The 16649-nt window shown below is 42.4% G+C and overlaps 1 protein-coding gene and 1 long non-coding RNA gene across 3 annotated transcripts in view; both read left to right on the top strand.

The window, feature by feature from the left end:
- Window positions 1-4728, top strand: part of LOC111933310 (uncharacterized) — a 186863-nt gene extending 182135 nt beyond the window's left edge. The window contains exon 38 of the mRNA XM_086843258.1: window positions 33-4728. Coding sequence (XP_086699384.1) covers window positions 33-112 — 80 coding nt within the window. The 3' untranslated portion in view covers window positions 113-4728. The remainder of the gene's footprint in view (window positions 1-32) is intronic.
- A 1888-nt stretch (window positions 4729-6616) lies between these two features.
- LOC147651363 (uncharacterized) lies at window positions 6617-15890 on the top strand. Of its 2 annotated transcripts, XR_015274470.1 has the most exons (6): window positions 6617-6770; window positions 10219-10374; window positions 10752-10869; window positions 11379-11505; window positions 11874-12857; window positions 13076-15890. It is a non-coding gene; the product is annotated as an uncharacterized LOC147651363 (long non-coding RNA). The 2 variants fall into 2 exon arrangements; XR_015274469.1 differs by lacking the exon at window positions 10219-10374 and having other exon boundaries at window positions 6624-6770.
- Window positions 15891-16649: the final 759 nt, after the last annotated feature.

Here is a 16649-nt window from a genome sequence, read left to right as displayed (position 1 = left end):
ACCTGAAACCGTGTTTCTACTTAATTCTCTAGGTGGCCCTCCAAAGCTTCCTTTTTATGAAGAACAAGCTCAAGAAAGAGAGAGTATTTTTCCAAGAGCTCTACAACAGTAACATTTGGACTAATAAATGAACTGTTTTATATGCACAGACGGTATTTGAATTTGGATATGAAAACAGTTATTCAATTCAGCTTGAATTGTACTGAAGTATTCACACTTCTTATGGAAGACTACAGAGGCCATTTAGTAGCTGGATCCTTTTAAAAAGTTGAATCTGTTTCATGTGCTCATTCCTAGCCTCTTGCCCCTCCATTAATCTACTCTGGACATTCTTTCTGGTATTAATATAATTCATTGCTTGAAAGCCTGGACATGTTTTTAATCAGACCAGCTCCAAAGAGTGCGGGGATAAGCGGCGTGTAACACCTCACCGTGGAATGAGCCAGACTCCATATCAGGGACTTTCTAAACCCACTTGACAGCCAGCACCAAGTTTGAAGAGTGTTCCACAGATTATTTCTCTACAGATTCACTGCAAAATCACATTGCACAGAAACTAGAGGGATTCATCAAGTTAATTCCTGTTTGAATAACACTGTGTGTTCTAGAGAAGTATGCAGTCTAATTTTGAACTTGCAGCTGAAGAATCCGCCACAATCCAACAAGAGTCCTCAATACATTGTTAATTTATTTAAGAGCATCTTCTGCATTTCTGGTGTGGTTTGACTGATTGGAAGATCTCTGTCTGAATCTGTCTTCCAAAGAGCGTGGTGTCATCTGCCAGACTCTCCTGGCATTGTGTCCTCACATCTTACCAGATTAATTTCTCAGTGGTTTGTCAAGCCAAGCTGTGCAGCACTTCTCATAAAACAGTATCTGCTGATGCAGAAAAGGTTTTATCTTAAATGGAGAAAACAGATAGAAGAGGAGAGGTGCTTAAAGATAATATTTTTGGGTTTTGGGCTTTTACTGAGCCTTTTTATTGTTTTTTAATCATCTTACAACAGTTCTGATGCCATTCAATAGCTGCTGGTGGCCACTTCATAGAACAGAGATGTTTTGGTGCTATTTTGTCTGTTCAGACAGGTTTTATTTTGATATTAAAAATATGTCATTATAAAGAAATGTATGTTCTGTATTTTAATATTCTGAGTTAACCAAGCTAAAAGATTTCAGTGTCTCTTTATACCTCTCTTTAGGTTAGGAGTTACAAAATCTGTGTAGTAAGCACTTGATTCTTACTGTATCAAAACTGCACTTAAGAAGGGGCTTCAGGGCCGTGGTAGACACAGAGTATGGGCAGTTCCAGCTCTTGTGCTGACATTCCATTCACCACCAGAACAAACTGCAGCTCTGCAAGAGCAGGTTTTGGTTTTGCAAGAGACAAAATGACAATAATTGATGGTAACTTGGGATTTTTGAAGGAGTTTGTTGTTTTGGTTGTGTGAGTGATGAGTTGGTGAAGCAGGATCCAGGAGGTTGGATGGGAAGGTGAGCTAACAATTTTCCCCATGGTTCACCCCAGGTCTTAAACACATCTGCAGTCAATGACTGTCCAGCCAAAGCACATGGCACTCACTCCTCTGGGAGTTTATTTCAAACTGTGATCTATGGGAGGCAAGACAGTTTTAGGAGGTGTTTTCCAAGCTTCATGGAAGTCTTATTGTTGTTATTCATCACTTTGTAGGTATTGAAAGTAAAGGTATTTGTGAATGTGTCAAAATTAATTAACTAACTGTGCTTTCAGCCAGAAAATCACTGGGGCTGATGTTGATCCCTTTTAATTTCTACTGTAGAACTCAATGAATGTCACTGGAAAGTTCATTCAATGTAAATGTGGCAAAATTATAGTCCCAGAAGCGTGTGACTCTCAGCAAGGCAGTGACATTTTAAATGTTCTTTTGGAGGTTTGATGGCTGGGGTCTGATCCTACAATTATGTGAATTTGGGGCAATTTCACTGAACAGGAACAGATAAATCTCCTGTGAGACAATGAGATATAATCTTAGCAACTGCTGGAGAAGAACAATTCAAGTTGAGCAGTTGACATACTTTGATCTTAGCTCTGTATTTATTGCAGAGCCAAACTACAGCAGTAGTGCAAGTGTCACACTGTACTCAAGATTTTTTTGTAGAATCATCGAGTGAGTAAAGCTGTAGGAAAACCTCTGAAGGTCTGAGCTTCCCTTTAAAGCCTGGTCTGCTTCAGAGTCAGATGGGTCAGAGATTAATCATTGAAATAAAATTTCAGAGATTCATCCCAGCTAGTTTTGAATATTTTCAAGGATGGAGATCCCACCACCTCTTTGAACCTCCTAGTGGAGGTTTCATTTTCTTCCTTTTTTTCCTGATTTCTAATCAGAATTTCTTAAGTTTCATCTTTGGTCCACTGCTTCTCATCCTTTCAGTGTGGATCTCTGAGGAGCCTTTGGCTTCCTCTCCCCTACATCCCCATGGGGTAGTTGGCTACAGCCTTGGTCTTCCCTTCTGAAGACTCCCCATTAGCTCAGTGACCCTCCCTGGCCACATTCCAGTACATCAGATGTTCCAGTTTGTTCCAACTGCCCAGAGACTGGTGTGGTTACTCAGCAGCTCATGCATAAAACCCTTTACACTGCTGTCAGACAGCAGAATGGATCAAATGTACTGTTTTTCCCTTATTTTAGTAGACTGGCACATGATTTGAGCAGCTAATCAAAGGGGAGACCTTTCTCAAGCCATATTATTTACACCTGTGTATACTTGTTTACATTTTTCACAGTACCTTGCTAATAGAATTGTAAATATGTAGTATAAGGAAATAAAACATTTTTGTATTGAGTGTTTTTAAAGGATGTCACAATTTTAGGTACATGATGAAACACATATTTTAAGTGACTGATACTGAGCCTGTGCCAATGAATTAAGAGGCCCAAGCAGATCTGCTTTGGGAAATATTTCAGCAAACATTTTTTTAAATCAAAAAATGCCAATTCATACAAACCACTCCATATGCAATAGACTTTTTTATTCAAAATGCTTCTTGGCTTCTTTATGTTATTACCTTGGGAAAAGAAGTTCAGTTCCATCAAACAGACCATTCTGATTTATGGTTCTTTTGTTCCAAAACAAAGAACAGTCAGATACAGGTAAAAATCAGAATTAAAGATTACAAAAATATTAAAAGAGGAATTTTGATTGGAGTAGTTGGAATGTCTTATCTTGGTTCTTATTTTTTCATAAGGCAGAGAAAACTTTTATAGGATTTTGTTTTCTATAAGAGCCACACTTACACATTATTAACTACTAATTAAGGAATTTTATTTGCTTCTGATATTATTCTGATTCTGCTCCTTACTACAGTTTAACACATTAATGTAATTCTTTGCCTACAAAGCAGTCTTTATTTGACAGGGTTTTTTAATGGAAAGCTGACTAAATCAGCTTTTCCAGAGATTAATTTTGTGGCAAGCGAGTGTAGTTGCTACTAAATTAATAGAACATCGCTTATTTGCTTCATCAGATTCCAGTGAAAGAGTGTCAGGCTGACACAGTCCTGACCACAGCACTGGGGCTTGTTGAAAATGAGGGTGAAAAACTCAGTGAAAATGGGGTTTATAGTTAAATTGATGCCCTTCTTCCTCTTGGTGAAGGCTTTTGCTGGCTCCCCATTTCCCAGGAGGCTGAAGTGAATTACCTTGGAGAGAGCGCTCTGTGTATTCCTCTGTAACACAACTGCACGTGCAGATAGCTCCTTTCAGAAAGACACTGGAATTATTTCAGCCATGCAGCTCCTGTGCCAGCTCCCCCTCTCTTACCTTGTGTGCTCCAGATAACTTCAGCTGGAGTGGGAAGGAGTTGAGTGTAACTCAGTGGGCCCAGCAGAACCTCGCTCGCTGAGAATTCATGAAACCAGAACAACGTGTTTTAACTTAGACTTCACTAACACTATCCTCATAGGAAAACAATCAGAATTTTAAAAATTCCCCTCTTCCCCTGCCAAAAATTATTATTCTACTTTTATCCTTTTTATGTTGAAGAACCATAGCTATTAAAGTTTGCCCAGATTCCTTGCCAACCATATTATTTTGATTGGCTGCAGGTTTCTGTTTGTGTAAGTAATAACTAGCATAGTGTCAGGAGTTGCCAACGGGACAAACATGGAAATAATACCTTCATGTCCTTCCCAGAAGAGTCAAAGACACATTTGGGAGCCATCGTGGCTTCATTGTGCAGCTCAAACAGGGACTCTCAGAATTTAGCTTCTTATCAGAGCAAAATAAAGCTTAGGAACAATCTTTGAGAGTGCTGGTGGACCAAGAAACCTCCATCCTCCCATCCTTGTGTTAATATTCTTATATTTAGGTGAGAAACCTCCTCAGTCTCCAGCTTTTGAAGGATTTTTCCTTCAGATTGACCTGACTGAGCAACTCCGTGCACGGGCTGCAACTGTGCCCAGTAATTCTTTTGCGAGGTCACAGCTTTAAATTCTGTCACTGTGTAAAGCAATTTCCAGCAGTAAACACCAAATCTCAGCCTTGTAGAGCATAAATTGTTCACTCTGTTCTTTTCATTGCTTTTAATAAGCACTCACATAGCAATATTATGTCTCTGTGAATTTGTAATCCCTCTTCAAGGAATGTGTGGGATATATCTCAGATTTGTACTGTACTTTCTGTTGTAGGTGTGTTGTAGTGAAAGGATGCTGATTTTTTTTTTTTTTTAAATAAACATGTCATTAAAACTTGGTATTCTTTTTCCCTTATTGCTAGTCTTGAAGCAACAGTTTTCTGTTGTGGATGAGACTTTATTCTACTGAACTAATTCACATTCAGAGCAAACAGGTTGAACTCACACCTGCTTTTAATAGTTTATATAGAATAAATAATGGCCTGTGCCCAAATGGGTTTGTTTAGGATCCCTGACCAGGGCTGAGCCTGACAAATAGAGCTTTCTGGCACTCAGACTCCAGAGTATTAGAAATATTCAAAACACAGCATAAATCTTGCTGGAAGGGGATGGTTATGAAGTGTAACATTTTGGGAAGACCCGGGCACGGAGCACTTTGAAGGTATTTGAAACCACACACCTGCAGCCTCCCATCAGCCTGCTTGGGCACTTCCCAGAGCCCAGCTCTGCCAACAAATTGCCTGCTTCACCTTCAGGGTATTGTCTTCTCACATTGGCAGGAGCTGAAGGAACATGTGTGCCTGCTTAATGCCAAATAATGCAGTGAGAGTGTGCTGGTTAATTGAAAGTAGCAGGCTAAATTGAATTCAAAATGTGTAACAAAGGGGGAACGGTAGATCAAGCTGTCAGGGAAAAAGTGGACAGCTCTGGGTTGCTGCTTTCTGGGAGAGCAGGCTTGGATTCCCTTTGAAATTTCAGGGTAAACGTTTTGAATCGAGCTGTGTAATACTGCAGGGTTCTGTCTTGCATGATTTACTTCACTCTTCCTGCAGATTTCAACAAGGAGCAGAATAATTAAGTTCATTTGGTTTGTCATCTTTTTGACATATGTTCTAAAAATAATTCTATAATCTTTGCAATTTATCCTGTAATTTCTTTATTAGAAGCCATATTTATACTGTTCAAAGAAGCTGTTGATGTTATTGCTGTTAACCTCTCAGATTGCTGTTAAAAGCTGATCAAAATCTAGATACAGAATATTAAACCAGAATATTCTCAATCTCTGCTGAGTTAGCATTGATCTGTGTTTTAATCCTTTAAAAAGCCATGCCTCTGCAGCCCTTGAAATGTTCATAAATCATGGAATGGTTTGTGTTGGCAGGGACCTTAAAGACCATCTATTTCCAACTAGATGTGGGGCAGCCACAACTTCTCTGGGCACCCTTTGCCAGTGGGGTGGTGATGGTGAGTGCCTCACCGTCCCCACAGTAAAGATTTTTTTCCTGATATCTGAGATCTGTGGGACCAGGGTGACCTTGTGACTGTATCCAGGGAGCACTGTTCCATGGGATGGTCCCTCAGCATCTTCAGAAATCATTATCCCAATCTGCAGCCAGCACTGCTTATCTCTTCTTTTAGTCAGCACTACAAGTTCACAGGGTGCTCACAAAATATGCTGTATGCACACAATAAAAACAACCATCCAAACCCCATGAACAGTTTAAAAATGAGTTAAAAGTGCTGCATGATAAGGCACTGTTTTGTTGATTCCTTCAAGCATGTTTAAAAAAAAAACCAACTCAGTTGTGTTGTTTTATATATGAATAAAGATGTCAGCAAGTAGTCATCTAACTGTCCGTGCCATTTGGCAGTATCTAGCTTCCTTTTCAGTAATAGCCCAATAAATCTTTATCTTTCACTAAGCTGATGACAGCAAAACATCTTGAGAAGCTGCATGTGGTGTAGATATTATAGTTAATGCTTAAATGCTTCATGCCATCGTCTACTGGGTGTTTTTTCCCGTCCAGATGTAACATCCTGGTTTAAGGCACGTGCTCGCTTCTCCCTCTAGTGATCCCAAGAGCCCAATGATAATTAAGTAATTAATTAATTAAGGTCTGTTACCATCTTGATCCACAGTTACCGAGATCCACCTGCTCAGGTGGCCTCACTGACCTCTTCCCAAGAGCAGTACAAGCAGTACTTAGCAGCTGTTGCTGTTTGGGGTGGGTTTTGCACTTTGTGTTTTCTTTCTGCCCGTAAGTCCTTGGTTCATCCAGAAATCCAGGGTTTGTCTCAGCTCTTTGGAGGTGGCCATGGAGGGACTCCATGGCCTCCTTCCCAGCAGGAGCAGCACTGTGAGCTGGGCTCATGTTGGCTGGGTAAGTGGAGCCACGTTTGGGGTGGAAATGCTCCATGTCCCACTGATTCTGCCCTGTTCCCATTAACACCAGCCTGTCATTTCTTTGTTATTTGTAAGTCTTAAAGCGCCATGAATTACTAAAAAAATTACTTAATGAAAATGCTCTAATTTTTGCAGCTGGAGGAGGCTTTATTCAACCAGAAATCCAGTTTTTTAATGATTTATTTGTCCCCTAAGGACCACATTAAGATTTCTTGCTGTACATCATCATCAAAGAGTAAGATCAGTGCAAGCAGAGACTGTGGGGTAATTCCTGTCTGTCCATTTGCTTTTTTTTCCCCTTTTCCCTGACATTTCAGCTGTGGTAGCTGTTGTGGATCTTGGCCTTGCACTACCAGGCACAGGGGAAGGCTGCTCTTAATTATTATTTTATGCTAAAGGTATATATGAAATACAGAGCAGCAAATAGCATCACATTAAATATGGGCTGCATCCCTGGGTAATGAGGGCTGGGAATGCTGCAGGAACAGCAGCCACGGATGGCATCACTCTGCTCAAGCCTCTTGTGGAGCCCTTCACCCTCTCCAAAATAAGAGGTTTGAACAGGCAGCTTGAAGGACTATTAGGACTGCTCACAGTCATAGTTAGCGTGTTAAAATATTTTACAAGAACCAGTGAATTTGATCAGAAAATAGTTATTTTTGGCTGCCAATGTGGCAAAACCACTTAAAATACAAACTCAAGAATGTGTTGAAAGGAGTCAGTTTGCCAGCACAGCTATTGTTGTAGCAAAGTCTCTGCTCTGATCCAACAGGAATCCTCTCCTCGAATTTTTTAGCTTAAAAAGTTAACGTGGATGTCAAGCACCTGGAAATCTTTATGTCTTTGAAAAGAGCATTGGTAGGGGCTGGGTGGGTGTGGTTTCTGGTTGCAAACTCTTGCTCTGGGGGTTTCCTTCCCTGGGGAAGATTTGAGGATCGATTTGGTAGTTCGGTGTCACTGCTTTGATAATGTGCTCTCTACAAGATGTGTGGTTTGGTGCATAAGTATTTGAATTTGCAGTGGATTTTATTTTTTATTTTGAATTTAGAAAAAAAATAATAAAAAACTCTTGGCTTTTTTGGCCTTTTTTTTAAAAAAATATGTAAAGAACCCCAACCACCACACAAAGGTCCTCTAGAGAGACAGGGCTGCCTCCTTTGAGAAAAATCAAAAAATGCCTGTAAGCAGTCAGGACATAATGATTTCAGCAGTAGAAATACATTTTAATGCATATCTCAGTGAGGGCTTGTGCAAGCAGAAAGCCCCTGCACCCTTCAGGAGCTGGAGAAGGGATGGATCTGCAGCCCTTGTTACCTTGAGTACATAAATGGTGCTTCAGCCCCTGTGCTGCAGCATCACGTGCCAAGGCAGGGGAGGTGTGAAAAGCATCGTGACCAATAAATTAATCTTTTACTTTGAGTGGGCATGAGGGATGTTGAAAACTGGGTTTCTTCCTGCCTCTGCTGCCAGCAAAACAAAGCTCCACACAAGAGGGTTTGAAGGTTCCTCTGGGGAAAAATGCCATTGCCAACTCCACCAGAGTGCCTTGTCCAAGTTGCCCTGAAGGAATCTCTGCCAGAAATACCTGTTAACAATAAGGAGCTGTTACTGTTTCACAATTATTTCTCAAAAAATTTAATTGCTCCAGCAGTCCCCAACACAAGAAGCTGGCAGATATTAAAGCACAATAACTGTGGAAACCTCAGGTCTGTCTGCAAGTGCCAAGACCAAGGTAGTGCTGCACATCTGCAGGTCTGGTGAGGACTCTGTGTGCAACCAAGAAGAATAAAAAGCTGGGGCTCTGTCAGTCATAACTACAACTTTTCCAAAGAAAATCAACATGATTCTCATCTTTTGTGGAAGGAAGCTAAGCCAGAAATTACTCATAGCAGGCACATCCCAACTTTTCTGTATGGAGGCTGCTCTGGGGAATGAAGGAGAGCAGTGTTGGTGGCCAGTCAGGAGGGATTGTTTGTAATTCCCCATCCCCAAGAAGGTGCTGCTTTTTCACCGGCTTCAGACCAGATCCAAACTCATAATTTACCACAGGTGTGATCTTCCTGCCTCAAGCTGTATTTGCAGCTCTTGCTTGGCTTCCCCTTGTGGATGTCAAAGCTGACCATTACAACTGACAGAAACCCACAAATTGTAGCTTCTCTGCCTGATATCAAGGCAACACTGAAGCTTATTTTGATATTTTATCTTCCCCAAGTGAGGAAACTGCAGCACTGGCACAGCACCTTCGATATCTCTGCCTCACTCTGCAGGATCTTAAAGACAAGGCTGTGCCTTGATGGATGTCAGAAAGGGACTCTAGCTTTTGAAGTGGTACTGAGAGCCTGTCTTCATTCTTGAGCCTTGATACACCTTTTCAGCTTGTAAATTTAGATATCTGCCTAAATTTCATCTGCCTGATAGAGTTTATGAGCTACTTGACAGCAGAGCTTCCCAGCTCCTGACAGGCTGATCATTGATGCGGGACCCAGGGAGCAGTTCCTGGGGGTGCAGCGCTGCTGGGCTCTCATGTTGTGACATCCACTGCTTGCAAAAGATATTCATGGACTGCCACGACACAGACTGATTCATTTTGCTTGGGTTTTCCAGAGGAATAGGTGGATTCAAACCTGCAGGAGGCAAGAGGGAGCTGGTCTGGAGTCTCCTACACCCTGGTAAAAGCTCCAGTCACTGAGTGATTTGATAACCAGAGTACTCCCTATGGCTATCTTCCCACAGGCTTACAAATACAGCTTGAAGGTTTGCATGATTTTTAACTGGAATGAGCATATTGGTAATTTGCATGATTTTTTTTGGCCTCCCAAAATGTTTGAGCGACTCAGTAGGTGGCACCCTTTCTATTCCTTTATTTTCCACCAAATGTCAAAAATAAGTTGGAGCTGGAGCCTGTGAGTGTGTGTGTGTGTGAAACAAGTTCAGTAAAAATGTAAATGCATATTTGTCTCCTTAATTGAATATAGTATATTGTGAAATCATTACTGTCAGGGCACACTTGGGTTTATACAAATGCTTAAGTAAAGAAAATATATAAACCTAGATTGACTTGAACAATTTGAATGTGATAGGGGACATCTGTGTTCAATAACATCACTTTGGTAAGCGGTGTTTAATATTTCATGTCAAAGCGAGGAGAGTAATAGAACGGGGTATTTTCAGAATTCTTAGATTGCTGAAGTTTATGGCATGGCATAATATATAATCTGTCCTTTGTCAAGCTCACCAGAAAGAGCCCTACTGCAGCTGAAGACGTAAAGTGCTCTAATATGTATGTTTCTAGACCTCTCCCCGCTTGAGGAATTAATCTTGGAAGGTGCTGAGTGCCCTGAAGTGCCAGTGAAGTCAGTGGGATTTGAAGTTTCTCACAGCTCAGAGAACGGGGATCCTTACAGGGGCTAATTACTCTCCTCCAGGAAAGCCCTTCAGAGCTCCTGAACTTTTAGTGGGTGAGGAGCCCTCTTAAAGCTGGCATTGGGAACGCTGCTGGGACGGTGTCCAGAGGTCCAGCTCATTCCTCCGTCCTCTGATAAAATGAGAGCTGCTCCCTGGCCTTGGGAATTCAAAATTTGGTGAGGAAGAGGTGAAAATGAGAAAGTTCCTTGCCCAGGGGCAAATCTGCCACCGAGGGCTGAGCCCAGAGTGTCCCAAAGCAGATCAGAGCCTTCCCTGCTGGGTTTTGGGGGGTGGAGGAGGAGGAAAGGGGCACCCCCTCATGCCAAGTGGACTCCATGTACAAGTACATCACCAGCTTGGGGACTCTGGCTGCAGAAAGTTCAAAGGAAGAGAAACATTTTAAAGTATCTTCCAACCCTCTTATTAATGAGTAATTACACTGATGTTCTTGGATGAATTTCCACAGAGTAATTCATCTACAAACAAATCTTTCTTTTGTATTTCTCCACTCACACCACCCCCCCAACCCCAGTCTTTTGTATTTCATTTTTAGGTGAAATTCTGTAGTGAAAGGGGCCAAAAGAAACATGCTTTTCTGAGCCTCATGCTGAATGTCTGTCTGGATAGTTTCATTTTAACTGCAGCTTGGGAAAAAAAAATGTAAACATGGTGTGAGTATCATTTTTAAGCTGAAACTGTTTTTCCCCCGTGTTCAAATAGCATTATAAATGTTTGCTCAAAAGAGGCATATTTATTCATCTAGCCTCTGAGAGAACACTGTGTGCATAGGTAGCAATAAAAATGTGTTAAGGGCTGAGAGACATTCCCCTGGTAAATGGCTTTTCTCTTGACCTCCTCTTAAGCATCTTAGCGGGGCTCTGCTGCTGCCTCTCTGAGGAAGTATGTTTGCACTGGGGAGGAAGAATTTTTAAAGTTGCAGAGTGTTACAAACAACTGTGAGCAAATAACTGTGGGGGTTTGGATGTTTATTTTTTTTGTATAATGTTGGGAAAAAAATCTCTCATGAAAAAGACATGGGGTACAAAGCAGTCACACACACGTTTGCAGGTTGCTCACAACGTGCTGTATTTTGCAAGCTGATTTATGCAGGTTTTATTCTTTAATTTTTTTTTCTGACTAATTTCTCAACAATTTTTCTTTTTCTTTTTTTTTTTGTCAGTGTGACTATTCACCACTCCTGTGTTTGATAGCTGAGTCTGCCTGCAAGGGTTGTTTAGTATGGAGAAAAGGAGAATCAGGGGGACCTTATCACTTTGTACAAGTCCCTGACAGGAGGTTGATCCCAGGTGGGGAGTGGTCTTTTCTTCCAGGTAACGAGTGATATGGCCTCAAGTTGTGCCTAGGAGAGGTTTGGGTTGGATATTAAGGAAAATGTCTTCTCTGCAAGGGTGGTCAGGCACTGGGAAAGGCTGTGCAGGCCAGTGGAATCAGCACACCTGGAATTGTTCAAATAACATGTAAACGTGGTGCTTAGGGGCATGGCTCGTGGAGCACTTGGCAGTGCTGGGTTAATGGTTGGACTCGATGGCCTTAGAGGGTTTTCCAGCTTAAATGATTCTCTGATTCTGTGCATATTCAGATATAGATCATGTGGCTTCTCTGGCACATGAGATTACTGTCCCCTGATTACAAGCCTGAGTGTTTTTGTGTGCAGAAATTATTCCCAGTGACTCTTTTGCACGAGACCATGGAATTGCTTTTCCGTGAATTTGGTTCACTCCAATTTTTGTGGAAAGGAAATGCAAAAATAAGGAAGGACTGTAGCAGAAAGAAATTCATCAGGCTGCTTTGCTCACCCAACTCTCTCTCCTATCCAATTAAATGTGCACTTGGCAGTTGTCAGACTGAATAACTCGACTCGCCACAGAAGCTGGAGATGGAAAACACCTGCTCAGACCATCCCCTGCCCAGTGCAGAGCCATTTCCCTGCAGGACATGGGTCATCCCTAAATCCTGCAGCTGACACACAATACACAGCCTCAACTGGCAACATCCTGTCCAGAGCTGCACTTCATAAATCAGGGGCAGGCCCAGTAAATCAGGCAGGAAGAGCAGTTACCAGCGCTGTATCTCCCTCCAGCACGGTTTTCTTGGAGGAATCAGTGGCATGTCAGAAATGATTCTCTTACCCAAGCACCGACCAGTATCTCCACTGTGCCGTATCTTGCCAAGCAGGAACATAAGCAAACACTCAGGTCTGCACTGGGGACTTGAGCAATCTCCCTGCACAGCCAACATTCCTCCCAGCTGTTTATGGCTCCGTCACGGGGTCGCTGCTGTTGCTATCGATAGCTGATGTTGCTGCTGCTGCAGCACTGTGTCATTTTATCGGTCCTGGGTGGGAGGATGAGTTAAACGATGAATCTGCGCATATTTGTCACGATGGGAGCCTCCAGATCGCCGTGTTCCTATGGAAACCTGGCCCTGGCTTGGCTGAACTGGCCCCATCGTGGGTGCTGAGCACTCAGAACAGGAAAAAAAAGCTGGCGCTGGGCTCTGCTTGGAAAGCTGCTCCCAGATGTATGGATGTTTGTTTATTTTTGCATTTAAGAGGTCTAGAAAACTGCACCAAGATGCAAAATAGCCTGTAAGAAACAGTCTTTGCAAAGACTAATCCTCACTGATTGGCATAAAGTGGGTATGTATTCTTTCCATAAATTTTGGGTAAGATTAAATTACAAGAGGCCTAAAAGGAAAGATTTGGAATTAAAAAAAAAAACAAAAAAAAACCAAAAAAACCTAACTTGGCCAAGGTTGTTAGTTTAGAATATATGTAGTGCCAAAACAATACAAATTGCACAATTTCACCACACAAACCCATTTCTTAACCCATTCTGGCTTCATCAAACTCCACAGAAGTTGGTGACTCCAATAGAGATGGGCTTCACTCTGGGCTGTGGCAGCTGATATCCTGCTCCTGGTTATGGCTTGTTCAGCTCCATCAGGTAATACTGCACATTGCAGGGTTATTTCTGCCTCACCTGGTGAGTATTTTGAGTACAGATTCCTTAGGTACTAATCAGAAATGGTGCACCCTCCTCTCTGCTAGACGTGGGTTGGAAGCAAGCTCTGCTGAAAGGCTGCTGCTTCCCCTTCTGGAAAAGCCCAGCGTTATTGTGTGTGCCTTGCCAGGCCTCAAGATGAAGTTAATCCATGTGAACTTGGGATATCTGTAACACATGGTGACATTTTCAAATCCTCACCATGCTGGAGAGTCCATGCTGTAATGTCACTGCCACACCACAGGGATGCTGGTGGCAGAGCAAAGGTTAAATTGCACTGGCCAAATTTTAACAAGTTATCACAGTGGCCCTGGGAGCACTTCAGCCTTGCGGTTCTCTGAAGACTTTGAGGTATTGTTAATTAAATGACTGCTGTGCTTTTACCTCCCATAAAAAACTTTGCCTCCCATAAAAGGTTTTTAGCTTGACGATGCATCAGGCAGAACTCCTGGCCAGTGTCTGCCTTACATCGCTGCCGGGGCTGTGCGAGCAACACAGCCCCAGTGCCAGCACCCCAGCACCCCAACCCAACTCTGGCTGGCTGGAAGGGCTCTGAAACACCAGCCCTGCCTCCCCTTTGGTCAGGAGGGAGACAGTGGCAGTAATTTTCTGGCTGATGGCCGCGCCAGGCGAGATGGGAAGGGCATGAAAACATTCAGATTGCCATGAGTGAGAAGCAACACAACATCCATATTGCGTCTCTTGTTCTTGGCATTGCAACAATGCATAGTTTTCTGTTGTCTCTGGAACCACTCAGGCCTGTAATGAATGGAGTACCAGTGATTGGAAACGGTCCTTTTAAGCGGATGTTTCCATTAATTTGCTTTCCTCCTTAAACCTTATAATGTTGGGGTTTTTTTTCAAGTGTTGGCAGAAGGGCTGAAGCATCTCTTGATCTTGCAGATTGTGTGTCCACGTGGGCCAGTCCAGGCACTACATGGAATTTCCAACACAATATTCACTTGTTCTCCGAGCTCTCCATGTTCTGATTGGTTCATTTCACTGGGACTAAAAAGGGAAGACATCCAAGGTCTACGTTTTTAAAAGTGATTTTAGACAGCAATTCTGTTCACAAACATGGTATATGTACAGCTGATCTTCAGAAAAGCTGAGGTGGCCTCCTGCTCCATGACTTCAGGCAAAGTTATGGTAGTTTTCTCCAGAGAACTGAAAAAAATTAATGGTCACCCTTTAAAATAACTCTCAAATATTTAGAGTTGACTAGGACGCTTCAATTAAAACAAATCTTTAGAAAACTATTTGTCAACATCAAAATCCTGTGAAATCAGATTAATTTAGACCATCCCTTACATTGTCTTCCCTTCTTACTCTGTGATTTACCCAAATCATAGGAATTCTGCTGGTTTAAACATCCCAGTGGTCAGGGGAGCTCACATATGTGAGAACTGGGATTACAATCTTCAGCTGAATGTGTCTGAGCAGCGATTTAGTCTTGAATTTCCTACTGCCAAAGGCCGAAATTCCAGGATATTAGCAAAGTAGAAAAAGTTGTCAGGCATCTATCTTGTACTGTTGGAGAGAAAAAGGTGGAAAAAAAGAGAAAGAAAGCGAGAGAAAAAGCCCTTGGCTTCATCCCAGTGTGGAAACCTTTTCCCATCTCAATTTAGCTGAAAAAAAGAGCCAAGACTAACAGCCAATCCTTGGTAACATAGGGACCCCATTCAGAAAACTGTTTAATCCCATGCTTAAGTGTACCTATGGATATGGGTGATGTTCAAACTTGCATGTTTTGCTGGATTTGGATAGATTTAGATGGAAACTTGAAGATCTGGAGAAGTAAGTCTGTGTTAGGATGGTTGGTGAGGCACCAGCACAGGTTGCCCAGAGAAGCTGTGGCTACCCCATCCCTGGGAATGTTCAAGGCCAGGCTGGACAGGGCTGAGAGCAATCTGGGATAGTGGAAGGTGTCCCTGCCCATGGTGGGGGGGTTGGAATGGTCTTTAAAGGCCCCCCTGCAATTCAAACCATTCCAGGATTCTGTGATAGAAGAGGGATATCCTGGATCTGATTCACTTTTGCATCACTTCAGCAGAGAAGTCCCACGTTCCCGTGCTCCCAGACGTGCTGGATGTGTTTGGATGAGCTCACAGAAATGTGGGCTTGGCTGGGACCTGGGAGGTCACCCAGCCAAGCTGCTGCACCCAGGCCAAGACCATCCCTGACGTGTGTTTGCCTGCAGTTACTGCAAACCTCTTCCCAAGGGACTTCTCCCTTTGCATTTTGGGATTCACAACGTCTGTGGTTGGGAAGCGCTGCCTGATGTCCGAGCCACGCCACCTCTGCCACAACCCCTGTGGGATACAGAGCTGTTGGTGCCCATTCCATAACCCTCTGGAGCTGTGCCCCTCTCCCAGGCCTCTGTCCCATCCACAACAGATGGGACGCAACAATTCCTGGTGACCACTCTCACAGCTACAGATCGAGTGACCCTGAACTCTTTCCTCCAGGTATTTTTTCTAGACTTTGTAGAGCAGGGACTCTCAAAATCCTCCCCAAATCCCTCGAGGTCCAACGTGGGGAGGTGCTGGAGGACCTGCAAATCCCAGTGGCCCTGTGGGGTGACCCATTATCTGGGGGCTCTCACACTGCTGTAATGGCAGTGTTGTTCGTAAATAAAAGATGCCAGGAGTCAGGCAGGACTCTGCCCCAAAGGCTCGTAGAGTGATTTAATATTTTAAACTATGAGACTTGGCCCTTAAAAGTTTCTGCAGGGTGCAAAGGGACTTACAAGATAGCACTGTATTATTCACTACCATGGGCCACCTTCTGAATATTATAAACCTTAATTTACTTTTTTTATAATCTGAATGGACTTTTTAAGTGTATCTAAGGGAATTGGAGTGAGGAGAAACATTGCTTAATTCAGCCATTGCATCCTTAAAGCCAGATTGGAAACATGGAAACCATATGTGAGCTTTTAGCTAATAAAATAAAATGCCAAAATGTGGCGGCTGAAGCTATTGCACCCAAAATATAATTGCACATATGCTCATTTACTCACTTATAATCAAAACATTAAAAATAAAAAAAAAAAAAAAAAATCTTTGATACTCAGACTAGGTGTAACTGTTGGACTAAGTTATTTTACAAAATTATTTTACATGGAAAGAATGTGCACGGGTTTTTTATAATGGCAATATGAAAAGCAAACTGTATAAATATAACCACACACAGCAGCAATTGATAATGTTTCACCTGAACACAAAAATGTCCTCAAAATCCTTTAGCAAGCCAAATTTATATTCATTTTACTATAAGGTAATCTTACTTTTAGATGGCCCTGGACTACATATTAATGGTAAATGTGTGTTTTATGCTGAGTGTTGGTTTTCTTAGTGGAACATTCATTTTTTCATTACTCTGAGTCCTGAAGAGATATTTAGCCTTGCCAAAGGTGCCAGAACTGA

Source organism: Cyanistes caeruleus, chromosome 10 (genome assembly GCF_971803275.1).
Source record: "Cyanistes caeruleus chromosome 10, bCyaCae1.hap1.1, whole genome shotgun sequence".
Classification (NCBI taxonomy): Eukaryota; Metazoa; Chordata; class Aves; order Passeriformes; family Paridae; genus Cyanistes; species Cyanistes caeruleus.
Note: the sequence above shows the minus strand (reverse complement) of the source record. Positions and strands in the feature narration are given on the sequence as shown.